At 49.6% G+C, this 26818-nt stretch overlaps 1 protein-coding gene across 7 annotated transcripts in view; it reads left to right on the forward strand.

The window, feature by feature from the left end:
• The window catches only part of DGKD (diacylglycerol kinase delta), a 115552-nt gene that overhangs the window by 51398 nt on the left and 37336 nt on the right, over positions 1–26818 (forward strand). For 4 of the 7 annotated variants that reach the window (XM_066346347.1, XM_066346341.1, XM_066346340.1 and 1 more), the window contains exons 4-7: positions 24417–24521; positions 25339–25471; positions 26208–26314; positions 26584–26709. In XM_066346347.1, the coding sequence (XP_066202444.1) occupies positions 24417–24521; positions 25339–25471; positions 26208–26314; positions 26584–26709 (471 nt within the window). Of the gene's footprint in view, positions 1–1735; positions 1873–10502; positions 10627–16918; positions 17133–24416; positions 24522–25338; positions 25472–26207; positions 26315–26583; positions 26710–26818 lie in introns of those variants that run through there. The other 3 variants (XM_066346345.1, XM_066346346.1, XM_066346344.1) reach the window with 3 other exon arrangements.

The raw sequence follows: 26818 nt of genomic DNA on the forward strand, positions 1-26818 counted from the left end.
AGCAGACTGCCAAAAGGGGTCTATGGCACAAAAAAATGTATTTTGTACATAATATATATGTTTATGTGTGTATATACATATAGATATATGTGTCAGTGTAAATTGAATGAGAGTTATATTCTCATGTAGAATATTCATATTGAAAGGGATTCTCCCGGAAAATACCATATTGAAATCTTGAGTGACTTAGTCTTGTGGCTGTTGGGATGAGGATTTAGCAGGCTTCACTCTGAGCATCTTGGCGGTTGCCCGGAAATGACCGTGTCAGAATAACATGCCATACAAAGAGTGGAGTGCTTCTTCAGGCCTGTATTATAACTTCCTTTTTCTCAAATGATAGTGCTGAAGTATTTCATGGTGTCCAGATGTTTCGAGAGGTATATTATAAAGGTGGTCTTCTTTGTTAGCTGTGTGACTGAGGGCAAGAGGCTTCATCTTTCTAAGATAGAGTTTTCTCATCTGTGAACTGGGATAATACTGATTCATCTCCAGGTTATTTCACTGGGCTTGCAGAAAGTGCCCTCTGAATGTTTTCTAGCTTTATCTCCACCACTGCTCATCACTACTAGTAAGGAAGTAACAGCATTCACCTAGCTCACGCTTAGTACTCATTCTGGGTTATAGGGATTCCGAAGGATTTTAGTTTTCTATACTGTTAAAACAGTGGCATCTGCAGCTGCAGAGTAGATACTCAGAAAGAGTTATTATCCTTAAGAGTTCTCAGGCTGTCCTACTAAAAACAGGAAAAAGAAAATGTAAAGACAACCAAGTGTGATTAAAAATACAAGGTCCCTTTGTTTAATTATCTTATATTTTTAATTACATTTGGTTTCCTTTTCATTGTCTTTTTCTGTTTTTATTACTCTAAATAAAAGGGAAGCTATTAATGGTTTAAGTAGTCTTTCCAGTAGTTTTAAATCTTGCCTACTTGGCACCGTGTTTGCTGAGCGAAGTCAAGTTCCATAGTAGGCCCACAGAGCATGAGCTTCTCAGCTGTTTCCAGCAGACGGCAGCCTTTGGGCGGGCCAGGGGTGCCCCTGTGGTGAGGACCATGACCTCTGTCCATATTTCAACATCAGTTTTCCCTCTCAGCTTGTTTGGAGCTCAGATACTTCCTGGGCAAAACCCCCATGTTGATCACTTTGGCTCGGAGAGAGGAAAAGCTATATATATCATTGGCAAGCTTCCTTGCCTGGAAAAGCTCTTCCCAGTTTCTGTGACTGCTGGCCTGGATGTAGGACGGGGAGAATTGGACTTGGGGGTTGGGCCGTCCTGTAAGTCCTCTGAGGCCAGGAGCCCTGCCAGACCGGAAGCCCCATGCTAGGGACGCAGCACCTGCTGCCTGGATGCCCTTCCGTCAGTGAGCCTGGCTCCTGGTCATTGTAGGGCTCCAGGAGAGCCTGACCTCACGTCCTGGCTGTGCCCGCCGTCAGCTGTGGGATCTGAGTCCCTAACAGCTGTGGCTTCATCCTTCCATCCGCACGGGGGGCGGACAGCAGCACCTCGTACGTGGTGGTGGGACAGGCACCTGGCACACAGTAGGTGCTCAGTGAATGAAATGGTGTGATTGTTAAAACACACCCTGGACAGCGGAGCAGACCTGGAAGGGCAGCCGCAGAAGGAAGTTAATCCAGTGAATTCCATGCTTCATAATCCACTTTGTTCTCAGATTCAAGAAGCAGGAAGAAGCAGGCGTTGCGCCCAACTGGCGGCCTTGTGTTTGCTAAGTGTGGGGTTTCGCTGAAGCAGCACCTGCTTCTGTGGCACAGATGGTCCGCAGAGCCGAGACTCCACGTGCGTGCGAGGACTCGGTTCTCAGAGTCATCCCAGGCGGGCACAGTGCGAGGACCTGTCTCTCGGGCAGCCTGGCTGGTGAGCGATGGGACCAGTCATGGTGCTGGGAAGCAGGTTCAGGGGTGGGGCTGGGAGAGGACACCGTTGCTTGTTTGGGCTCTGGGTTATTAGCGAGTAAGGAAATCTAAAATCCAGGCTGTTCTCACAGCACTATCGCGGTGGGTGTCTGTGTTATATATGGGTGTGTATGTGTCTGTGTGTTCATTGTTTACACTGCTACTTGTCTTCATGTACACGTGGCAGAGGAAACAAAACCCCCCAGAATGGACAGTGGAGATTGAAGTTTGTCTATAAGTACTTTCGTAAAGTGAAGGTTCTCTGAGAAAAGAAACAGTAGAGAAGGCACATGGGTGGACTGAATCTGTCCTTTGGGTGTCTAGGAATGAATAATTTTAATCTTTCTTTCCCCAGTATTCTTTGGCAAATATGCCAGGGATGTGGTTGATCTGATTTTTTCCTTGAAAGTTGGAGAAATGGTATCATTCTGTCCCAGAATGAACTTGTATTTCAGAGTATGTAGAGTGGTGGGATCTTTTTATTTCCTTGAGACAATTTATCAAATTAAGACAATTCCCTGCTCTGGAGTGGGAGGCTGTACTCCCTCCCCTCCACAGCTGAAGCACCTGGTTTGAATGTAAACTCAGAAATGAAGCCTGTGATCTCCCCACTCCCCACCCCACCCCTACCCCGCCCCCAACACGCCTGCCTTTTTTCCAGGTAGGGTGGGACTGTGGGAGTGGTTGTACTCGTTCTGCACAGGATGTTTAGATAAACCTCAAGACCTCAGCCCAGTGCGGAGCCCCTTGGATATGGCCAGTGCGCCCTAGTCAGCGCGGCTCTGCGGGCCGCTCCCAGACCCACCTCTGCCCCGCTGGACACGGGTTAGCGAAGCCGGCCGAAGTTGGTGCCATCTCTGCAGTCTTGTAATGAGACATCTGCAAAGTGGGAGTGGGGTGGTCCCCATGCCACCTGTGGAAAGGCTGAGGGGACACTGACTCGAGGCAGGAGTGTTGGCATCTGCCCTGCCCCTGACGTTGACACCAGGGCCATTCTATTCTCTGGAAAGCAAGAGCCCAGGCATCGCTGATCCTGGAGACTGTTCGGCTCTGCTCCGTCTTCTGAGGAGTGAATTTCACAGCTCGCTTTATCAACCACCAGTATCTAATCACACCAAGGAATAGATTGGGTATTTGCTGTTCCCAAAGCCATTGTGCTGGGTTGTCCCAAGCACTGCCAGTTCACACACCCTTTTGTAGCTGAGTTGACACCCATTAATGATTTTTTTTTAAGTGAGTGAGAGAGAGATAGAAAGGGGGAGAGAGAGATGAGAAGCATCAGCTCATAGTTGAGGTATTTTAGTTGTTCATTGATTGCTTCTCATACATACCTTGACTGTGAGGCTCCAGCCGAGCCAGTGACCCCTTGCTCAAGTTTGCGACCATACACTCAAGCTGGTGACTTTGGGGTTTTGAACCTGAGACCTTAGTGTTCAGATTTACACTCTGTCCACTGTGCCACCAGCTGGTGAGAAACATTAATGATTCTTGGCATCCACTTTGACTTGCAGAAGTTTCCTGGCTTGGGTGATAAAATTATATGGTCACTTGAGTCATTCAGAGAAAGGTTCACCCTGTCTCTTAAAGAACATTCCAGTGCACTGTGACTAAGATATGTAAATAGTAACTTTTTTTTTATAACTTAGTTGAGGCATAATTTCTGTACAGTGAACTGCACTATTAAAAGCGTACAGTTTTATGAGTTTATATATGTGTGCTCATGCATGCATGTGCGTGCATACACACACACACACACACAAACTACCGATGGAAACTGTCACCACAGTCAGGATAACAGTTCAGTCCCCTGAAAGTTTCCTTGTCCTCTATCCCCTCTACACCCCCTGTCCCTGAGGCAAACATTTCTATTTTTGTAGATTATTTGCAGTTTTTAAGAATTCTGTGTAAATTGAATGATGATAGTATATCCTTTTTCTCCCCCCGCCACAATTTGTTGATTCGTTTTGCACAATAGGTTGATCCATTTGAGCTTTAGGTCTATTGCAGATAAAACTGCCACGAACTTCTTTGTGTGCATGTATGTTCTCATTTCCCTTGGGTAAACACCTAGTAGCAGAATTGCTGGGTCATGGTCTGTGTACATTTAACTTTTTAAGAAACTGCTCTACTGGTTTCCAGAGGGTTTGAACTTGACATGCCCACCAGCGGGGCATAAGAGTTCCTGTTGCTCCTCATCCTCACCAGCACTTGGTGTGGCCAGTCTTTTTACAATGTTTTACGTGTCCTGATAGATATGTAGTGGTTTATTTATTTATTTATTTTTACAGAGACAGAGAGAGTCAGAGAGAGGGATAGACAGGGCAGACAGACAGGAACGGAGAGAGATGAGAAGCATCAATCATTAGTTTTTCATTATGCATTGCGACACCTTAGTAGTTCATTGATTGCTTTCTCATACGTGTCTTGACCATGGGCCTTTAGCAGACCGAGTAACCCCTTGCTCAAGCCAGTGACCTTGGGTCCAAGTTGGTGAGCTTTTGCTCAAACCAGATGAGCCCGCGCTCAAGCTGGCGACCTCGGGGCCTCGAACCTGGGTCCTCTGCATCCCAGTCCAATGCTCTATCCACTGCCCCACCGCCTGGTCAGGCATTTAGCTCGTTTTTTTATTGTTTTGTCTTTTTACTGAATTTTAAGAGTTCTTCCCATGTTCTGGATGTAAGTCCTTTGTATGATGTATGTGCTGCAAGTATTTTCTCCAGTCTGTGGCTTGCCTCTTTTTAAATGGCATCTTTAGAAGAACAGTCTTTTTTTTTTTTTAAATGGTTTAAAAAAAAAATTTTTTTTTTACAGAGACAGAGAGTGAGTCAGAGAGAGGGATAGACAGGGACAGACAGACAGGAATGGAGAGAGATGAGAAGCGTCAATCATTAGTTTTTCATTGCGCATTGCAACACCTTAGTTGTTCATTGATTGCTTTCTCATATGTGCCTTGACCACGGGCCTTCAGCAGACCAAGTAACCCCTTGCTGGAGCCAGAGACCTTGGGTTCAAGCTGGTGGGCTTTTCCTCAAACCAGATGAGCCCGCGCTCAAGCTGGTGACCTCGGGGTCTTGAACCCGGGTCCTCTGCATCCCAGTCCGACGCTCTATCCACTGCACCACCGCCTGGTCAGGCCAGTCTTTCTGATGAAATTGAATTTATCAATTTTTTAATTTATTAAATGTTTTAAAAAAATTTTAAATTAAAAATATTTTAAAATTTTGTTTTTAGAGAGAGAGAGGAAGCGGAAAGAGAAAGAGAAAGAGAAGGATGTTGGCTTGTCTCTTTTCTTGGTTACTGTATCTTTACCGTAAGTGTTGAAGTCACACAGGGCAAGGCATCTTTTTCCTTTCTTTTTACTATCTCTCTCTTTTTTTAACTTTATTCTGCTTTCTTAAACTTACTTTGGTTATTCTAAGTCCTTTGCATTTTCATATGACTTTTAAAATTAACTTGTCAAATTCTACAAAAAAACCCACAAAACAAAACAGGCCTCTTGGAATCTCAGTTGAGATGGCATTGAATCTATAGATCAGCTTGTGGAGAATCGGTATCTAATAGCTGGGTTTTCCCACAAATGTGACCTGTGATAATATCTCTGTATTTATTTAGCTCTTTTTAAATTTCTCTCAGCAAATTTTGTAATTTTCAGTGGAGACATCTTCAACCCTTTGGGTAGTATGAATGTTCATGTACATCCTCACTCAAAGGGTTAACGAAAAACTCACTACTCAAAATGTTAATGTCTTCTGTTAAATTTATTCCTATGTATTTTTTTTTGTTTCTATTAAGTGAAATTGAAAAAAATATTTTTCAAATGTTTATTGCAAACATGTAAGAATAGAATGGATTTTGTGACTTTGGAAAATAACTTATTAGTTCTAGTAGTTGTTTTGTAGATTCTCCAGAAATTTCTATATAGACAGCATAGCATTTGCAAGTGGGGCCTGCCTTCTTTCTTTCTGCCCCAAGGCCTTTCATCTCTTTCCATGCTCGCTGTTAGGACTGCAGCCCAGCGGAGGGTAGCAGCAGCGCAAGCAGGAGCCCTCCTGTCTTCCGTCTTCACGGGGGACAGTTCTGCTCTTCTGTGTTACGATGTCGGTTGTAGGCTTGTTATAGGTACTATTTTATCAGCTTGAGGATTTTCATTATGAAAGTATGTTGAATTTTGTGAAATACCTTTTGCATATATTAAAGTGATCATGTTTATTTTTATTTTTTTTAAAGGGCAAATTAAATTGTGGGGTTTTTTTGTTTTGTTTTGTTTTTGAGATAGAGAAAGACAGAGGTAGGGAGAGAGATGAGAAGTAGCAACTCATAGTAGCATCACTTTAGGTATTCATTGATTGCTTCTTATATGTGCCTTGGCCAGGGATCTCAAGCTGAGCCAGTGACCCCTTGCTTAAGCCAGCGACTTTTGGGCTCAAGCCAGTGACCTTAGAATCATTTTTTGATGATCCTGGGCTCATGCCAGTGACCTGGGGTTTCAAACCTGGGACCTCAGCATCCAGTTTGACACACTATCCATTGCACCACCATTGGTCAGGCTGAATTGCTTGATTTTCTTTCTTTCCCTCCCTCCCTCCCTCTCTCCCTCCCTCCCTCCCCTCCTTCCTTCCTTCTTTCCTTTCTTTCTCTCTCGCTCTCTCTCTTGCTCTCTCTCTTGCCCTCTCTCTTTCTTTTTTTGGAGAAAGAGGGTGCAGCCTTCATGAGAGAAGGCTACCTGACTCTCCGTACCCCTGTGCCCAGAGTAGGCATTCTGTAAACACTTGCTGGGTTAATTGGTTTGATGCTGCTGTGTCTCTATCCCTTGGCAACTCTGGGAAGCTTTTCTTTTTTCTACATCCACATGGGACTGTCATCACTCCTGAGTCAGGCCAGCTGGCCTCGGCTGACCGACGCACTGGCCTCCCCTCTGGCTGTTCAAATGTCGGGTTATTTGTCCACAGCTCTGACGGCCAGACCCTCTGGGGCAGGGCTTGCCAAGAGAAAAAAAATTATAACCTTTTTCTGTTTCAGTTGGTTTTTATTTTTATTTTTTTATTTTTCTGAAGTTGGAAACGGGGAGGCAGTCAGACTCCCGCATGCGCCCGACCGGGATCCACCCGGCATGCCCACCAGGGGGCGATGCTTTGCCCATCTGGGGCATTGCTCTATTGCAACCAGGGCCATTCTAGCACCTGAGACAGAGGCCATGGAGCCATCCTCAGTGCCTGGGCCAACCTTGCCCCAATGGAGCCTTGGCTGTGGGAGGGGAAGAGAGAGAGAGGAAGGAGAGGGGGAGGGGTGGAGAAGCAGATGGGCGCCTCTCCTGTGTGCCCTGACCGGAAATTGAACCCGGGACTCCTGCACGCCAGGCCGACGCTCTACCACTGAGCCAACCAGCCAGGGTGAGTTTTGAGTTCTTATTTAATGAAGTAAATCAAATTGCTTACCTGCAAATTGGAGAAGACTTCATTTCTGTGCCTCAGCTTGCTTTTCTGTTAGGTGATAGGGACAGTGTCTCAGTGCAGATGAGGTTTGGGACGGACGTTGAACAGAAAATACAAGTAGTACTGTTGTGGCTTAAATAAGGTATAAATGTGCCCTTTCATAAATTCTTCGTAAACCTTGTTTTCCCCCTGGACGGTTTGTCTGTTTTCTGACAGCATAGCATGCTGCTTGGCAGCTAGTCAGTGGGCCATCAGTAAAGGCGTGCATAATAAGGGTGGCCTTACCTTGGGTCACTTTGTTCTGGCTATCTTCCTGCCTAATCAGCTTACCTTCAGTGGTCAGGAAAGTGCTTGGCTGAACTTGGGCTGCAGAGGTCGCTTATGATCCTCTCCCTCCCCTTCCTCCATACTGTTACTGTAACGTTACTGTGGGTGCACTTGGGACCATCAGACCATCCCAGGGGAAATCAGATACATTATGACTGTGGTGTTGGCTGGATTTAAGATTGCCAAAGCCTTTCTGTCCTGCTCCGTCCACCCCCAGGACCCACTGCCAGGATACTGAGTTAGATTTCATGATCACTTGGATAACATTAGTTTGAGCTCTTGACTCGGAGCTCATTGTGCAGCCAAAAGCACGTCAGTGAGTCCTGTGAGCTGTGCTGTGTTTCTCTAACAAGTGCACTGCCCAGCTGCCGCCACCAGCGCCCGGAGGAGGCCCACCCAGGGGGAGCATGGCCCTGGGCTGGGCGCCGGCAGGCTCTGCCTCGGACTTGCTCATGGTGCCTTAATCTTTGTGCATTGTGCGCGGAGCTCCAAAACTCGCTGCATCCACTCTGTTCCTCCAGGCTCCTTCCCTACCGCAGCACTTCCTCACTCCAGTGTTATTATTAGGGTTGCTGTTGTTTGTTAATGCTCGGGCACAGTGTGGCTAGGTTTTAAGTAGTCTGCCCCAGCTCATCCTTTCCCAGGAGACTTATTTTTATTGTGTCCCTTTTTTAGGATGTGTGGCTTTGCCACACTACCTTATAGCAAAAACACTTGTAATGTTTTACCCATGCTAAGATGTTTTAAAATTAATTAATTAATTTTGTTCTTGAAGTTAGAAGCGGGAAGGCAGTCAGACTCCCGCTTGCACCTGACCAGGATCCACCTGGCATGCCCATCAGGGGGCGATGCTCTGCTCCTTTGGGGCATTGCTTTGTTGTGGCCAGAGCCATTCTAGTACCTGAGGCAGAGACCATGGAGCCAGCTTCAGCGCCTGGGCCAACTAGCTCCAAATAGCCTTGGCTGCAGGAGGGGAAGAGAGAGACAGAGAAGAAGGGAGGGGGAAGGGTGGAGAAGCAGATGGGCGCTTCTCCTGTGTGCCCTGACTGGGAATCGAACCCGGGACTTCCATACGCCAGGCCAATGCTCTATCACTGAGCCAACCAGCCAGGGCCACTAAGATTGTTTTTTATTTACTTGTTTATACAAATAACATATTCATTATGAATAAGTAAGTACCATAACCAAAACAAACAAAAAACACTCAAAAAGCTTATCACTGGGATCCTAAATATAAACACTATTGTAGAGACCTATGATTCTCAAACATGGTTGGGGGATATGGGGATAGAGAAGTGAGATCAGCCCGCAGAGGACTTGGGCACTCAGAGACATTTGTTGTGACAACAGGGGGGAGAGTGGGGTCAGGGGGTGGATGCTACGGGCGTGTCCGGGTAGCTGCTCAGCATCCTGCAGCGCTGTGGTGGGGTATGACAGAGAGCTACTGGCTCCAGATGTCCTAGTGCTGAAGCTGAAAACCCTGGTCTAGACAAATAGCTTTTTAGATGTTGTCTGTGTGGGGTCAGTGATATATGTACTAATTTGTAACCTGGTTTTTAAACTTACCACATTATGAATACCAGTGTACATAAATACGCAGTCTCATTGTCCTTTTGAAAATTGGCTGTATGGTATTTCATTGTATGACCAAGTCCTAATTTATTTCACCACTCCCCACTTGGGGGAGATTTAAGTTATTTCTAGTGTTTTGCTGTTAGAAACATGCTAGATTTTGTTTGTTTGGATTCTGCCTTTGTGCCCAGTTGCTGTTCCCCACCTGCTGTTGGGGAAGTGCCTTCTGGGGCACCCCCTCCGCACCTGGTGCCCTTCCTGTGGGTGGTGCCTCCCAGGGGGGGCTCTCTGCCTCCACCACCCCTGCTCAGGACGGCTCAGACCTGTCTCTGACCACATTGCAGAGCCGAATGAAGAGCTGGTGAGATACTGAGTGGATGAATAACCCCAAATATATTTCTCATGTTTCAGTTTTAACTATTACTGTTTGCTTCATTTTACTTTTTGTTCCTTTTAAAATATCTGTCTTCTGATAAATTATACGTGATTTTAACCTCTGGCCCAGTTGGCTTTGCTCCGTGTCTGGGCGTCCTGTGTTCCTGGTGGCTGGTGTCCTCAAGAGGGCTGGGAGGCGGGCGGGGCTGGGCAGAAAGGGTGCTTGGCTCTGACTGTCTGCTGTGGGCCCCGCAGGTCAGGAGCTGTGGTGGGGGTGACCCCCTTGAGACGAGGTGAGGTGTGAGTCCAGGAAGGATAGTGTCCCATCAGCAGTTCATGCCTGGCTGCTCTTTGGGGGTCAGGCAGCAGGCAGAGCAGAGTGCCTGGAGGGACCTGCGTCCTGGGGCTGCTTTTGCACAGGGATCTCCGGGAGCTGGTGTGTGTGTGTCTATTTTTGTGTTTCGTATGGCGCTCCGTGAGGAAGTGCGTTGTCTACGCACATCCAGCTGTTTTGAATAGTCTGTGTGTCTCTGGGGGCTTCAAGGTAGGGTTCGTGTGTGCGCGTCCCGCGTTTTGGGCAGCATCTGAACAGCAGGATGTGAGTAACAGGAAGTGACAGAAATGACTGAGCGTGCCAGATGCTTATTCTTGGCCACCTTTCCAAGCCCTGCAGGCAGGAGCTATATTTAGGCGAGCGTTTCCAGGTTGCTGATCCTGCCCCAGCCCCGTCCCAGCCCCGTCCCAGTCCCGTCCCAGCCTGTCCCAGCCCTGTCCCAGCCCCGTCCCAGCCCCGTCCCAGCCCTGTCCCAGCACTGCCCCTTCTCTCCTCTTTTGGTGAGTGGCTGCCCTGCATGTGACTGATTTGTTACTCTGGTGCCTCTGGTCTGCTTTTTGGTCCACAGGGTCTTGTCCCTTGATTTTAAAACCCAGTTTTTGTTTTTGCTGGTTCACTCCAATTCTGATTCATTTTGAGGAGCTGGACAATGTTCTGAAAGAGAGGAGAGCAGCAGGTAAGAGTTCCAGGTGAGGTTGGGTGACATGGGAAGCTGTGTGGGAAAGAAGTTAACCTGAAAGGATTAAAAGTCAAGTGAGTAGAAAGAAGTTAGATTATCCGTGCATCTCTAGAGGGTTGGCTTTTGTCTTGTGTTTCTTACAAGTGGGAGGCTGGGAATTTTAAAGCCATGGGCTTGGTATGTGACTTCACCCACATGCCTGAAGCATTCTTTAGCTCCTACTTGGCCAGATGGAGAGCCTGTTGGCAGGTAAACTTCTCTGAGACGAATCCCCACTGTCAGAGCTTTGTCACGGGAGAAATTTCACCCCAGATCCTAAAACAAGCACCGAGGAACCTGGAAGTCACTTGCCTGCCCAGGTGGAGTGCTTGCTTCTTATTTGTGCCGTTGTAGATGTGGGCGATCTTTGCCCAGTGTTGTTGGACAGAGCTTTAGGCAGGTGCTGACCCCATGCCCACATGGGCTGCTCGGTGTCTCCTAAGTCCAGCTGTCTGCTGTGACTGGGCCATCTCGCTGCAGGAGCAGCTGGGGCGTCAGTCTGCCCTCATCCATCGTCGTGGTGGCTGGACCTGTGCTGGACCTGGAGGACAGCAGTGACAGCTCCTGCTGCTGGCAGCGGTACCGGCCCATCTCCTGCACTGCCACAGTGACCGAGGCAGGCACTCATGGCCGTTTCAGTGACAGCTCCTGCTGCTGGCGGCGGTACCAGCCTGCCCTCCTGCACCACCAGAGTGACCGGGGCAGGCACTCATGGCCGTTTCAGTGACAGCTCCTGCTGCTGGCGGTGGTACCAGCCTGCCCTCCTGCACCACCAGAGTGACCGGGGCAGGCACTCATGGCCGTTTCAGTGACAGCTCCTGCTGCTGGCGGTGGTACCAGCCTGCCCTCCTGCACCACCAGAGTGACCGGGGCAGGCACTCATGGCCGTTTTGCGTGCTAAGAAGCTGAGGCCCGGTGGGATGAGTCATTTGCACCTAGTGGCTCTAATGTCTCAATCTCTTGTAACTGCTGTGCGGTACTGCCCCCTCTGCCACACACCAGTAACCCTCACTGAGGCTTCCTGAGCTGGCTTGTCTTTTGAGCTGTAGGACGAGCATCTCTGCTTTGAGGATCCTCAGAAAGGAAGTTTCCAGGGCTCAGTGTTAGCTTCCATTTAGCCACACTCATGATTCAGGGAATCGGGGTTATGCTGGGATGAAAGTTACTTTGTTGGTCTCTGAAAGTTTCCTTCTGAGCGGTTCCACCAGTATCTCCCCCTTCCTCCTTTTATAAAGCACCTTCTCGTTTGCACACACCCGGTGGCTCTTCAGGCTGAAGGAACGTACTCCAGGGTGAGAAAGTTGAGAAGGAAATTGGGCACAGTTGTGTCTGCAGTGAAATGCTTGGCAGCCTGTGGAGCCTGCTGGAGGCGTGGCTTTGGGCGTGGCTCCTGGGGGCGTGGCCGGTGCTGTGTTCTGCTTGGTGAGGGATGCAGGTATGAAGTCAGGTTTTAGCCCCAGAGAGTCCTCCCAGTGTACCAGCAGAATCTGCCTGAGGCACGGCTTCAGGCTGACCCCTTCCCTTCATAAGGTGAACTAGAAATGTATATAGTGCAGTAAGCTGTGTGTGACACACACCAACACACACACATATATATATAAATACAGTAAACTATAAATACTAAACATGTGTGTGTCTCCAGCTATGGCTTGGAGATATATATATATATATATATATATATATATATATATATAGCTTGGATATATCTATTTTTTCTTTTAAAGATTTTCTTTTTCTTTTTTTTTTTTTTTTTTTTTTTTTTTCATTTTTCTGAAGCTGGAAACGGGGAGAGACAGTCAGATAGACTCCCGCATGTGCCCGACCGGGATCCACCCGGCACGCCCACCAGGGGGCGATGCTCTGCCCATCCTGGGCGTCGCCATATTGCGACCAGAGCCACTCTAGCGCCTGAGGCAGAGGCCACAGAGCCATCCCCAGCGCCCGGGCCATCTTTGCTCCAATGGAGCCTTGGCTGCGGGAGGGGAAGAGAGAGACAGAGAGGAAAGCGCGGCGGAGGGGTGGAGAAGCAAATGGGCGCTTCTCCTATGTGCCCTGGCCGGGAATCGAACCCGGGTCCTCCGCACGCTAGGCCGACGCTCTACCGCTGAGCCAACCGGCCAGGGCTTAAAGATTTTATTTATTGATTTTATGGAGGAGGTAGGATGCAAGAAGTACCAGCTCATAGTTGCTTCACTTTAGTTGTTCATTGGTTGCTTGTCCTATGTGCCTTGACCGGGCAAGCCCAGGTTCTGAACCAGCGACCTCAGTGTTCTAGGTCGATGTTTTATCCACTGTGCCATCACAGGCCAGGCTGGCTCAGATATTTTAGCATATTTTTGTGCCAAAACATTTAACATTTTAAAAATCATTAAATATTTCAGGCAATCAGAAAGTAATAATGAACAACTGGGTACACTTCCTAGCCTGAGAAAGAGACACCGTGGTATGCCTGGAGTCCTTGGTCTTTCCTCCCTGCCCTCTGCCCTCCCTCCCAGAGGTCACCCCCATGCTGAGTTTGGTATTTAGTGTTTGTTTGCATGTTTTAAATATTTTCTTGTATATGTAGGTATAAACATCATTTAGCCAGTTTTAAACTTTTGAATAAGTGGTGCAGCTTGCTTTTTTCACCCAGCGTTGTGTTTCTGAGATTTATCTACATGGCTACATCCATCTAGTGGTTCAAGGTTTAAAAGTATGGATTCCTGATTGCTGAATGAAATTAGAATTTCTGGGGAGTGGGGTGGGGTGTGAACCTCAGGACTTTTTATAAGTGTAGCCCGAGAGGAGGGCCACAGCGCTCAGTTGTCAGTTTTTGTGGCTTATGTATAGTGTCCTGTTGCTGACTTATGTCTTCCCAGGTTTCACTACTATAAACAGCACTGTCTTGAACACTCTTATACTTGTCTTCCTGGGCACGTGGGCACACGCTTCTCTAGCGTGTGTTTCTGAGGGTAGAATTGCCAGGTGTGTACATCTTCAGCTTGACAAGATATTGTCAGGTTTCTCTCCAAGACTTCAGTTCTTTTTAAACTCCCAGCAGGAGGGGTAACTTATGAATCATCTGGTAGACCAGCTGCTCTTGTCTCTTTGCCATCTTGTGGTTTAGGGGTTTCTGGGTGTCTGCTGACTGTGGGTCTCCTCTCCCTGGTTTTCCGTACCTTCTCCTGGTGGCCGTCCCAAAGCTCTCTGAGGAGGAGGCCCTGTGAAATCATGGTCTGTGGCCCCGACACGGATGCTGTGTCACGGGTCCGCCTTGTTCACTTGCCCGTCAGCACCCAGCATCCCTCCTCCCTCCGAGGAGGGCAGGAGCAGGGCTGGCATGCTGTGGTGGATGCCCATGTGGTCTGCGCATGTTGTGAGGTGGGAGCCATCGTCGCCCGCAGCGGTGCTGTTGGGCCTGGCCTTCAGGACACTCTGTTGTCCCTCATTCTTTTCCCCACTCCCACTATTTTGGTGACCCTGTTGGTAATTGCTTGGGAGCACCCCGCCACATGGACAGCGTCTGGAGTGGGAACGGCCGCTGCCACTGTCCTGCCTTATCTGGATCTCCAGGGGGCCTGTCCCGTTTGCTGCCCCCGCAGCCTTTGTTCCTTCAACATCAGACTCGCAGTCTGTCCGTCTCCTGCCCTGCGAAGGCGCTCCCTGGGTTCCTGATGGCCGTCTGCTGGACAGATACACATTCCTCGGCCTCATTCCTGTTGATGAAACCATATCTGTTACATTGAACATTTTACTGTGTCCAAACCCTTTGCTGCGACGACCTTCTCGTGCCCGCTGGTGTGAGGCCGCCTTGCTGCATTCCCTGTGCCGCTACCCCGATCTCTTTTCCATAGACTTGTCACAGCTGCAACTTGGTTATATTATTTATTTCCGGTCTGTATCTGAGCAGGAATCAGGTCTGTTTAAATGATTTTATTTCTGAGAAGAAAGGGAGAATCTGGAGCCTGAGGGTGAGGGTTGAACGTGGGAGAGGAGGTGGAGTTGAGGATATGGCCTCCCGGGGGCGGGAGGAGTACACGTGAGGACTTGTCTAGTATGTGCGCAGGACCCCCGAGGAGTCTGTCAGGTGGGCCGTGGGGTCTGTGGGTCTGACGCTAGGAAGGCAGCTTGCCTTGGTGGCATTTCTGGTTGCTTCCAGAGTCCCCCTGCTGGGAATGGTGCGCTCAGGCCCCCCACCGAGGAAGCGCAGTGCGGGGTGAGGCGGGGCGTGTGGTTCCCTGATGTCTTAGGCACTGATGTTGCAGAGACAAGACCAGCCATTTCCGGGCTCTGTCCTGCGCAAGCTGGGGCGCCAGGCCACGGCTGCACCATGACCCTCATGTGTGCTCTGACCCAGGCGTACGGGAAGGACTCGGTTTTCTGGGAGAGTGTGCCAAAGGTGTGTCGCATAATGTTTCCTTGGTAAGTCAGATGCTTTGTGAGCTTGCACTGCCTACAAATAGGGACTTTAATAAGATAAGATTACACTTTTAATTTGTGCTGAGAACACAGATGCCCTTGTCCTTAAGAAATATAGAATTGTTTTGGAGTTATTCCCAGTTTTTCCCATTTAAACATATTAGATGTTAGAAAATGTTGATTGTGGTTGCTTTTTAAAATATTTTAGAGAGAGAAATGAGGGGTGGGGAGGAGCAGGAAGCATCAATTTATACTGGTTGCATCTCTTACGTGACTTGACTGAGCAAGCCCGGGGTTTTGAACTGGCGACCTCAGCGTTCCAGGTCGACACTTATCCGCTGTGCCATCAAACCTTTTATTCTGAGAGCAATGTAGATTGACACAGAATTGAAAACATACAGGATCCTTTGTGTCCATCACCCAGTTTCCCTAGTGGCAACTCCTTGCAGAATGTTTCCATCTGCACTGGTTTCCTTTCATAGCCACGCCCACTCCCTCCTTAGCCCCTGGCTATCACCGGCTGTCATTTCTGTAATCTTGCGTTCATGGGATTACACACTGTGTGCAGCCAACCTTGAAGGACTGGTGCTTTGCACTGGTGTAGCTAGCTGCCAGGAGAGCATTCCAGGTCATCCTGTGTGACAGTTACATATTTCTTTTTACTACTGGGTACTATTTCACGGATTGGGCGTACCACAGTGTGTCTAATCATTTACAACTGAAAGACACCTGGGTGGTTTCCAGTTTTGGGTGATTATGAATAGCGCTGCTATAAACATATGGACAGGTTTTTGTGTGAACTTAAGTCTTCATTTCTTTGGGATAAATGCCTGAATGTGTAATTGCTATTGCTTTGTAGTCACATGTTTGGTTTTTAAAGAAATTGCCAAATTTTTTACAGAGTGGCTGGACCATTTTACATTCTCTCCGATGATGTGAGCCTGCTTATCCCCATCCTCTCTAGCATTTGGTGGTTTTACTTTAAACATCTAGTAGGTGTTTAGTTGTATGACCCTGTGCTTTTAATCAGCGTTTCCCTAACGACTAATGATGTTGAATACCTTTTGCTGTGCTTCTTTGCCTCAGTTTCTCCCCTGACACCACAGGGACGTGGCAGGCAGGGATGATCGTGTCTCCTTGCTGTGCTGCGGACACCGCCAGGTGGGGTGCTGGCGCTCCTGGTTACTGTCGGGTGGGGCGGGCATGGGGGCCGCAGTATTTTCTGTGCTGTTAGGCTGGAGTAGAGCTGGTATTGGCTGCCATACTGTTGAGTTGCCTTGCTAGACTGCCCCTTTCCTAGTCCCGTGACTAACGAGGGCGAGCTGTTGGAGGCTTTAACATTTTTTCTGTGTCCACTGATGTTTTTGGCTGTGGCTTCTTTAGCTGCCCATCTGGGGTGTCTGGACAAACAGAGAACCCAGGGAACTCAGCACTGGGTCACTGCTTGACCCCTGGCTCCTCGTCTGTCTGTCCTCTGAGCCCTTCAGTCTGCTTGTATTGGTTCCCTATCTAATGCCCAGGGTTTTAGTCGTACCTAGCCGGAGGAATAGTGAAGAGTATGTCTAACCTTCTTCCTGGAAGCAGAAGTCTGATGGTTGCTTCTATGATGTTTTAGATCCATGAAATCAGACGCAAGTGTCTGAGCAGCGCCTGGGCCAGGCTGCACGCCCGCCCGCCCGCCTGCTCGGCATGGTCTTTGTACCGTCCCTGGCCCAGGGCCGCGCATTTATTACTGCTAAGGTTGTTTGGTTCAGCCGTGGCTCCAGCGTGACAAAGTTCGCAGGATCTTGGTCTTCTGTCATTAAGGTCTCGTTTACAAATGAGAGGCATAGTCAAGTCTGTGGTAGGAGTCTCCGGGCGGAGGACATTGCTGGGGAGTCAGACTGCCCTCCTTCACATCTACCTCCTCCAGCCGCTGTCTGGAACTCTGGGGAACCCGGGCAGAGAGGGAGGGGAGCAGTCGGATGACTCGGTGAGATTTCCTTATCGTCCTCACGCTGATCCTCCAAGCCCATGTTCCTGCCAGAAAGGAAACGGCTCATTCTGAGTGAACCTTGAAGAACGGGGTGAGTGCCAGTCCCTCCCCTGCCTTTGGCCCCACATTCCTGGCGTGGCTCACAGCAGTCTTTCGGGGAATCCAGGTGGGAAGCTGCTGTGGGCGGCGGGCGTGGATGGTCTGGAGCCAGCCTGGGGCCAGCCTGCCTGGTGTCCCGGCTCGCCTCAGTAGGTGTTGGGCTTTGGGCAGGTTGCTTGGTGGACATCAGTTTCCTCTCTCGAGATCTGCCTAAGTGTAGAGAAGATGAAACAAGTGAATACCTGTAAACACCTAGAAGTTTCTCAGGACTGCTAAGTGCCCCTGCCCCATGGTGGCGGCCACTGCCACCTGACCCCCTCTTTGTTGCTCTGCCTGTCAGATCAGCTGGTGTCTTTGTAATTCAGGAGTCCACCTTCTCACCCACTTAAACTTCACATCTGAATGTCTCCAGCCTGTCTCCCTTTCCTCCTCCCTTTCTCAAAGGTCACTCACTGCCTGTGGCTTAGGAAGCATCTTGGCTAATTCTTCCCAGGACCTCGGGAGGGAATTGTCTGGCCTGGGCATCACAGGCTCATCTGGAGTGTCCAGGCATTTTCTCCTAGTTCATGGAAGGTCATTTTTTAAAAGGATGGAGGCAAAAGTTCTTATTTCAAATAGAACTTTTTAAATTCTTTTTGTTTGTTTTTTTTTTTTTTTGGTCTGTAGCATATATTCTAAACTTAAGACTTAATTTTTAAAAAGAATTATTTCTTAAATAGATAATTCATGTACATGGCACAGAAATCAAAAGAATAAACAGATACAAAGTTTCTCTGCCCCTCAGAAGTCCCTCCTCAGAGGGGACTAGGGTTCCTTCCATACACCATACACCGGTACTGCGCCTGCAACTTGCTTTGAGCCCCTGTCCTGTATCTCGGAGGGTGTTCCCTGGGCGCCCATGAAGAGAGGGTGCCGCCATTCCTGCGGCCCCGCCTCCTGGCCTTGGCTTCATCAGTATTTCAGTTGCTCTCAGTCTTTTGTCTTTACAATGAGCCTTGCTGAGAAAACCTAGTATACAGCGTGTGCCACTCCTCACGTGGGAGGTAGATTCAAAGACGCACCGCCGCTAAGACAAGGATGTGGGTTTTCGAGGTCGCTAGCTTTTACCCAGCGTCTCCACAGGCGTGTTGGTTCCCACCCCCAGTGTAGTGTGTTACCAAGCTGCGGACCTCCATCTGGGAGAGGAAAACAAAACGTCTCATCATTTTAATTTGTGTTTATTTTGTGAGTAAGGTTAAGCCTTTTTCATGTGTTTAAGATCCGTTTCTAGCACTTTAATATTTATTTTCAACATTTTTTAAAAACAGAGCTCTGCCAGGCTCTCATATCCATTCGAACAGGTCCGTCTTCTTTGGCCCCGGCATGTGACATCCGTGGTGTCACTGCCATCGCCGTGGTGTTACTCTCCCTACCCTGTGTGTGCCCGTGTCACTGTGTCCCCGTCTGCCTGTCCGCGCCACCAGGGCTGGGCACTGGGGTGTGCAGTGCAGGCGCATGGGGAGTCTTGGCCGGGGCAGCGTGTGTATTTCTGTTGGGGTGTTGGTGGAGTTCTCGAACCACAGGGTGACATGAAGTCAGCTTTGCGCTATGCTGGGCAGTTGCACAGCTGTGCCCCCCCAGCAGGGTGTGGGGGTCTGAGCTCTTCCGTGTCCTCGCCAGCACCGGGTGCGCGCTGCTTCCCGTCCCAGCCGCAGCGAAAGGCGCACACGCTGGGTTAGCCTCCACTTCCCACAGGGGAAGCTCAGCTCCTTCCCACGCGCTGTACTGGCCGTGTGTGAGAAACTGCTGTGAAATAATGGTCAGGTCTTTTCATTTTTTTGTTGGTCTACTTTTTTTCTTACTGATTATTTTGGGGGGAGGGCATCAAGTCATTGTTCCACTTGGTTGTGCCATTGATTGATTCTCATATGTGTCCTGACCAGTGCTTGAACCAGTGACCTCGGGGTTGGACCGCAGTGCTCTTGGGACGATGCTCTTTGTCTTTGCCACCAGCTAGGGCCCTCTAACTGATTTTTATGTTCTTTTATCATCGGGAACATTTCCAGCAATAGCCTAAGCATCTGTTTATCACTCCTCTAGCTTGCCTCAGGGAAATAGGTAAGAAACGTTGCCACCATTTCTGTTTTCCTCTCCTTCTGTCTCTTCGAGCATTGAGGTCTGGACTCTGCTTTCTCCTGAGTTTGTGGGTTTCCGTGGAGCTGCCTTGCTCTGTGGTACAATTCCGCTCTTTCTCCTGGTACCAAGTCTGCCTACTCCAGCCACGGACCCTGGGCTGCTGCGTCTGGGGTGCCACTGACTTGTCCTCTCACGTTCATGCTCTTACTCTCTTTCTAGCGTGTATTTACATTTTAAGTTTAGTTAGTGAGCCGTTTCTTACCTTACAAATTTGCTTGAAGTTAGAGCCAAAAATAGTTTTTGGTCTCAAAAGTTGTTTCTATGTGAAGGCTTGATTCTGGGCCTAGTTTTAGGTTTTATGCACCATTCTTGGTTTCTAGGTGTTATGTTATTATTGGCTGCAGCCCAAACGGAGGGGCACTGTTCTTATTCCTAGAGCATCTCCTCTGAATCCTGCCTTCTTTTTGCTTCTGTGAACTTGGTGAGTGGCCGTGAGGGACTACGCTGAAGGTCTCCTCCAGCCCCTGCTCTTCTCCCAGGTCCTGTTCTGGCCGCTCTGCTCCGAATCGTGGGATTGGATAGGACCCCTGTCTGAGACACCTGTCTTAGAGAACCTGCCACCTCCCTGTCCTCCTCAGAGGCCCTCCCACCCTCACCTGCTCACCCTCGGGCCCCTGGTGTCCGGGAGGCGTCCCCTGGGCTGAAGGCTGTTGGGGAACTTGCAGGAGACCCAGGTGAGGAGATGGAGCCCCGCCCAGTCTGTGGTGGCTAAGAAACACGGGTCTGTACCCGGTGACAGAGTGTGATCAGAGAGATTCAGACTGATTTTATTTGGTGGGTGAGTCTGTGACTATGGGATGGGGGTGCAGTCTTGGCATCAGAATGGTCCCAGGAGGTGATGTTCACAGGGAAGGCTGGAAGTGGCACTGAGTGACAGTGGGGAGTGCTTACCTGTGAGGCGCTATTCTCAGTTCTTACCAGGGGCGCTTCCCCAAACCTCACGGCCACTGGGCTGGGGCATCACATCAGTAGCCCCAGTTTTCAGATGAGCAGATGGAGGCGCTGGGAGGGGAGGCGGCTGGCTGCTCCGAGATGTGAAGCTCATCAGGGCTGAGGGTCCAGGGGCAGGTCCTGAACACTGTGTGTTGGGCCTTGTGCTTGGTTCTGTCCACATCTGGTTCCACCCAGTCTCCTAACAGTCCTGTCTGGTAGCTGTTATCACTCCTCTTTTCAGAGGAGCAGTGAGGACCATCAACCCATGTTTCCCAACCAGTTAGCAGCCAGGTAGGGTTCAGATCCGAGTCTGTCTGAGGCTTCAAACAGGCACAAGTGTTTCTTTAAAAAGCTGAAAATCAGGCCCTGGCCGATTGGCTCAGGGGTAGAGCGTCGGCCTGGCATGCAGGAGTCCCGGGTTCGATTGCTGGCCAGGGCACACAGGAGAAGCGCCCATCTGCTTCTCCACCCCTCCCCCTCTCTTCCCTCTCTGTCTCTCTCTTCCCCTCCCGCAGCTAAGGCTCCACTGGAGCCAAGTTTGGCCGGGCGCTGAGGATGGCTCTGTGGCCTCTGCCTCAGGCGCTAGAATGGCTCTGGTTGCAACAGAGCGACACCCCAGATGGGCAGAGCATTGCCCCCTGGTGGGCATGCCGTGTGGATCCCAGTTGGGCGCATGCGGGAGTCTGTCTGACTGCCTCCCCGTTTCTAGCTTCGGAAAAATACAGAAAAAATAAAAATAAAAAGCTGAAAATCAGGTGCTCAGACATTTATCTGTTGGTTAGTGTTTACTCCCTGTACATAACTGCACAGATTGAGGAAGTGACATCATTTATTATTTTTTTTATTAACTCACCATCTTTAAGCATAACAGTTTTGCCTGTAACTTGCTGTTCAGTGGTGCCCGGTGCCCATGAAGCTATTCCAGTAACCCCCTCGTTCCTTTGGCACGTGGAAGATGGAAGGCCCACAGCCCCACCTGCCTGGACAGCAGAGCTGAGCCTTGGAGTAATGTGAACACTTCATTTTGTATAGGTTGTCACGGGAGCAGTACAAACAAGACCTGAGATAGAACAGGGCGTGAAAAATTTCATTGTTCTCTTCTGTAAATATCTTATTGCATAACTCCTAATATAACCCCCAGGTTATGCAAAATAGAGTATCTTTCTGAAACTGTGATTTATTAGGCTGCTAAAAATGTTCAAATATTAAGACTCACCCAGAGTGACTAAAAGGAGGCATTCACTGAGATTTTATAGTGTGGTGAGGCGTCCTTACACTCTGGCCCCGGCCATTGTCTGTCACCTGGCTCTCCTGTGGCCTTCCTGACTGCCCTCTAGAGTGAGTGCCTGTCAGCCCCTTCACACGACCCACTTTGTCCTCATCGACAGGGCAGCATCTGAAGTTGGTCTGCCTGTCTCCCCAGCCTGAGTTCTGCTTGTGGTCTCTGAGCAGACCTTCTGCAGGCGTTAGCTGGGCGGATGGGCTTGTCCATTGCTGGTGTATCGGCCATTCCTGTGCTGTCAGAGCATCAGAGACTGTGCCCCCTCCCCCGCCAAGGGCTCTCAGGCTTGTCTTCAGTCTCCCCTCATCTTGCACCATCCTGGACTCTTTCTGCACCCAGCCGGCCCCCTGTGTGTAGTTATCCCAGTTGCCCTGGTTACGTGAAGGCATGAGCAGCACCAGGCGCTTGCGATGCTCTCGTTATCCCCTGTGAGTAAGCTTCATAGGTAGTTTATGGAAATCACAGCAGAGATGATCTGTAAAACACTGTCTTCCTATTTTCTGAGCCAGAAACACGATCTCCTTCTTGTTTAAATTGGGTCTTCCTAATATAAATTAAAGCTATAAGATGGGCAGAAATCCAGAAGTTAAATATCATGCTTCATTGGTGAATCCCTGGGGAGGCTGCCGTTTTCCTCACACTGCTGGTAGGAATGCAAAGGGCACAGTCCTTGCAGAGGGGAATTTGGCAGAATTACATATGCAGTTACTCTGCCAGGGCTGCTCCAGGAACTTGTGCTCCACATGCTCTGATCCATAGGAAAAGGTCGTGTAAAGGCTGTACGGCACTGCTTGGTATGCCAAAGGCTTTGCAACAGCGTAACCTCCGTTACTAGGGCCCCGGTTGAAGGGGTTGAATAGACGAGGTGCTTCTCTACCGAGGGGCACGGGGCAGCGGCACGGAGGGTAAGGGCACACGGGTTGCTAAGGAGTGGTGGCCAGGACAGTACAATCAGAGGGAAGCAGCAGAGGTGGTGTGTGCTGCTTTAAAAGGGGGATGTGAATATATATATATATAGGTATTAGCAAGTATCTTAAAAATGGAAGAATAAACTAGTTTTTCAGCGTTTTTTTCTTTGTTTTTTTTAGAGTGAGAGGAAGGACAATGAGAAGCATCAACTCATAGTTGTGTCACTTCCGTTGTTTATTGATTGCTTGTCATATATGCCTTGATGGGGATGGGGGCTCCAGTTGAGCCAGTGACCTTGAGCTCAGGCCGGTGACCTGGGGCTTCAAGCCAGTGTGACCTTGGTGTTTTGAACCTGGGACCTTAACATCCCAGGTCAACACTCTACCCACTGTGCCACCACCAGTCAGGCATAAATGATTTTTTAAAGACTTTGTTTATTGATTTTAGTGAGGGGAGAGAGAGAGAGAGAGAGAGAGAGAGAGAGAGAGAGAGAGAGAGAGAGAAAGGATGGGGGCGGGGAGAAGCGGGAAGCATCAACTTGCTTCTCTTACATGCCTTTGAGTGGGCAAGCCCAGGGTCTCGAACTGGCGACCTCAGCATTCCAGGTTGACGCTCTATCCACTGTGCCACCATAGGTTAGGCTGCAGGGTTTTTTTGTTTTGTTTTGTTGTTAATGATTTTATTTATTGAGTTTTACAGAAGGAGGAGAAGGGGAGAATGAGAAATATCAACTCATAGTTGCTTCACTCTAGTTCATTGGTTGCCGTATGTGTCTTGACCTGACAAGCCCCGGTGTTGAGGTGGTGGCCTCAGTGTTCCAGGTGACTCTCTGTCTGCTGTGTCACCACAGGCCAGGCTGTGGTGTATTTATACTTTTTGGGGGGCTGCCTTTGGGGTAGGGAGGGAACCAGGATGGAGGGGAGAGATACGAAGTTAGACTTTTGAATGTGTACCTTATTTTGTGGATTTTTTTACTTTGGAAACATACAGATAGTTTATATCATCATAAAACAGCATTAAGTAGAAGGTTATAACGTGTAAAGCAGCGGTTCTCAACCTGTGGGTTGCGACCCCGGCGGGGGTCGAACGACCAAAACACAGGGGTCGCCTAAAGCCATGGGTCGCCGGGGTCGCGACCCACAGGTTGAGAACCGTGGTCAGTTTTTCTTTCTAGCCTGTTCATGTCCTGTCAGTACCTGAGGAGAGCTTTTTCTCCTGTGTCTGCCAACACTGGGTCATCATTTTTTAAAATTTTGCCAATCTCTTAGGCGAAAATAATTTATTTTCATTTGCATTCTGATGACTAGAGTGGTTAAGCATCTTTTCATTTATTAGCCATTTTGTATTTGTGTTTATTTCTTCTGCAATGTGTAAATTTATGGCCTTTTTCTATAAGAAAGATTTCTTCTGTTGATTTATGGTAACTTTTTATATGTTGTGGATATGATTTTTATTTGTTGAGGCTCACAACCTCATTTCCAGTGAAGTTGCTCAGGCCCTGTGCTCAGCAGCTAGCTGTGAGTGACTCTGGTGTCGCAGAGTGAAAGGCTTTGTACCGGAACGTTCATGCGTGACCCGTGGGAAATGCTCGCGGTGTTCCTAGAGTCACTTGGACCAGACTTGCCCTAAACCGCGTCAGCGCTGGACGTCAGTTTATGGGCGTTGCAGAGCAGTAACAGCTGTTTTCTATTCCTTTACAATTTCTTTCCTGTGGCCTCTTACTGTGTTTGAGTAGTAAGTAGTTCATAAATGTCTACTTAAGTTGAGTTTTGGTGAATGTAGAAATTAAATTTGATTTTCTTTTTGGTTTGAGATTGTTCTTGGTTTTTAGTGGCTCATAATAGCCATTTGTATATTCTGTTCAATGGGATATCTGAATTAAAGTTATCTTTTATTAAAATATATATAGTAAAAGTAGGTGTTTTATAGGTATTTGTACTTTGTTCCTGGGTATGCTGAATACGTTCCTTTCGGCAGGTCATCACTCCGTGTCGGAAGCTCATCCTGTGCGCCGATAACAGAAAGGAGATGGAGGACTGGATCGCGGCTCTGAAGACTGTGCAGAACCGGGAGCACTTGGAGGTGGGGAGCAGTGTCCTTGCTGCACCGCCTCAGCCCTCCGCTGTCTGAGGCGCTCGTGGTGGGCCGCGCTCTGGACTCCTTTTCTCAGCATCTTCCTTGTAACTAACTGAAGGTCGTCCATTATGCTGTGACCCTCTCTCTTTTTTTTTTTAAAGGGATTTATTTTTTTAGATTTTATTTATTCACTTTTAGAGAGAGAGTAGAGAGTGGAAAGAGATAGAACAGGGGGAGGAGCAGGAAGCATCAACTCCCATATGTGCCTTGACCAGGCAAGTGCAGGCTTTCAAACTGGCAACCTCAGCATCCCAGGTCGATGCTTTATCCACTGCGCCACTATAGGTCAGGCAACCCTGTTTTTTTTGTGTTTTTTTTTTACAGAGACACAGAGAGAGTCAGAGAGAGGGATAGACAGGGACAGACAGACAGGAAAGGAGAGAGATGAGAAGCATCAGTCATCAGTTTTTCATTGCAACACCTTAGTTGTTTATTGATTGCTTTCTCATATGTGCCTTGACCGCGGGCCTTCAGCAGACTGAGTAACCCCTTGCTTGAGCCAGCGACCTTGGGTCCAAGCTGTGAGCTCTGCTCAAACCAGATGAGCCCGTGCTCAAGCTGGCGACCTCGGGGGTCTCGAACCTGGATCCTCCGCATCCCAGTCCGATGCTCTATCCACTGTGCCACCGCCTGGTCAGGCCGACCTGTCTTTTATACACCTTCTTTCCCTCTCCCCCGGATACTCTGGAATCCTGTTCTAGTGACCCCATTTAAGATTGTCAGAGGGTCACCCTATCTTTGCCATTTCGTTTCCTCCTTCCAGCCCACCCAGTACAGCATGGATCACTTCTCAGGGATGCACAACTGGTACGCCTGTTCCCACGCGAGGCCCACCTACTGCAACGTGTGTCGCGAGGCCCTGTCCGGGGTCACGTCCCACGGACTGTCCTGTGAAGGTGCGGACGCTGTGCTTTCCTGTTGGGAAGGGTGCTGACCCCCGAGGTCCAGACGGAGTCAGGAGTGAAGTGACTCTGTGACCCCCACGCTTGTTTATCGTCCGACCTAGGAGTCTTGGCTAGATTATGTCTGTAGTCATGGAGCAAAGGAAAGAGGGCAGGTAGTCAGGAGACATGGGGAGAAATGCGGAGGACACAGGAAGACGGGTTGGGACTGTCAGCCCAGTGTAGTCACACACCCCTCTGGGTGGACTGGGCTGTGGATAATGGGTTGACACCTGTGTCCCCATCTTGAGGGCAGGGTCCCAGTGTCTGGGCAGGAGCAGAGAGAGAGGCACGCTGTTGCCCTCCGGCCAGATCCCACCTGTCGCCTGTTCCTACGCGGCTGTGAGGTGCAGAATGGTTTTACATTTTTAAATAGTTGGAAACAAAATCAAAAGAAGACAACTACTTTGTGACACAGAGAAGTCATGTGAAAGTGGACATTTCAGTGTCCACATGTGAAGCACGGTCCGTGGCAGCCCTCAGGTTGAACAGTTGGGATAGAGACTGACCTGGTTACTCCCGGACCCTTTCCAGAGGGTCTGCCAACTCCTGGCCACACTGGGTGCCTGGTCTCACCAAGAGCAGTCTCTCCACGTGTCCCAGAGGTTATTTCCTAACCCAGAGAGCGCCGTGTGTCCATCCCAGCCACCCCAGTCGAGGCTTGCAGGCTCATGTGTCCCTTCTCCCACAGTGTGCAAGTTCAAGGCCCACAAACGCTGTGCTGTGCGCGCAACCAACAACTGCAAGTGGACCACGCTGGCCTCCGTCGGGAAGGACATCATTGAGGACGAGGACGGGGTGGGCACGGGGCACCGCCGGCCTGCGCGGCCCTCCCCTCCCGGGGCACTGGCCTCTTCCTCAGCTCTCTGCCTCGGGCTTTGGAGTTGCCCTGCTGTGCACTTGGGGGCCGAGTGTGGGCCCCTGCCTCTAAGCACGGTCCAGTCCCCGTGAGGCAGCTGTGCCCGGGCAGGAGCGCTGGGCGAGAAGAGCATCTTTGCCCAGGGTCTCCGCCCCCGAGTGCGGGCGCTGGGGCACGTCCCTAGTGCGCGTCTCTGCTTGGTCTGCAGATCGCCATGCCTCACCAGTGGCTGGAGGGGAACCTGCCCGTGAGTGCCAAGTGCACGGTGTGCGACAAGACCTGCGGCAGCGTGCTGCGCCTGCAGGACTGGCGCTGCCTGTGGTGCAAGGCCATGGTGAGTGAGCGCGGCCCCAGCTGGTCCCGGCCCCGAGGGCCCGCGGGCGGGCTCCCCACCCCACCCCACCCCCGGCAGCTGCAGGCTGTGTGTGAGGGAGGCCTGATCC

Source organism: Saccopteryx leptura, chromosome 7 (genome assembly GCF_036850995.1).
Source record: "Saccopteryx leptura isolate mSacLep1 chromosome 7, mSacLep1_pri_phased_curated, whole genome shotgun sequence".
Lineage (NCBI taxonomy): Eukaryota > Metazoa > Chordata > Mammalia > Chiroptera > Emballonuridae > Saccopteryx > Saccopteryx leptura.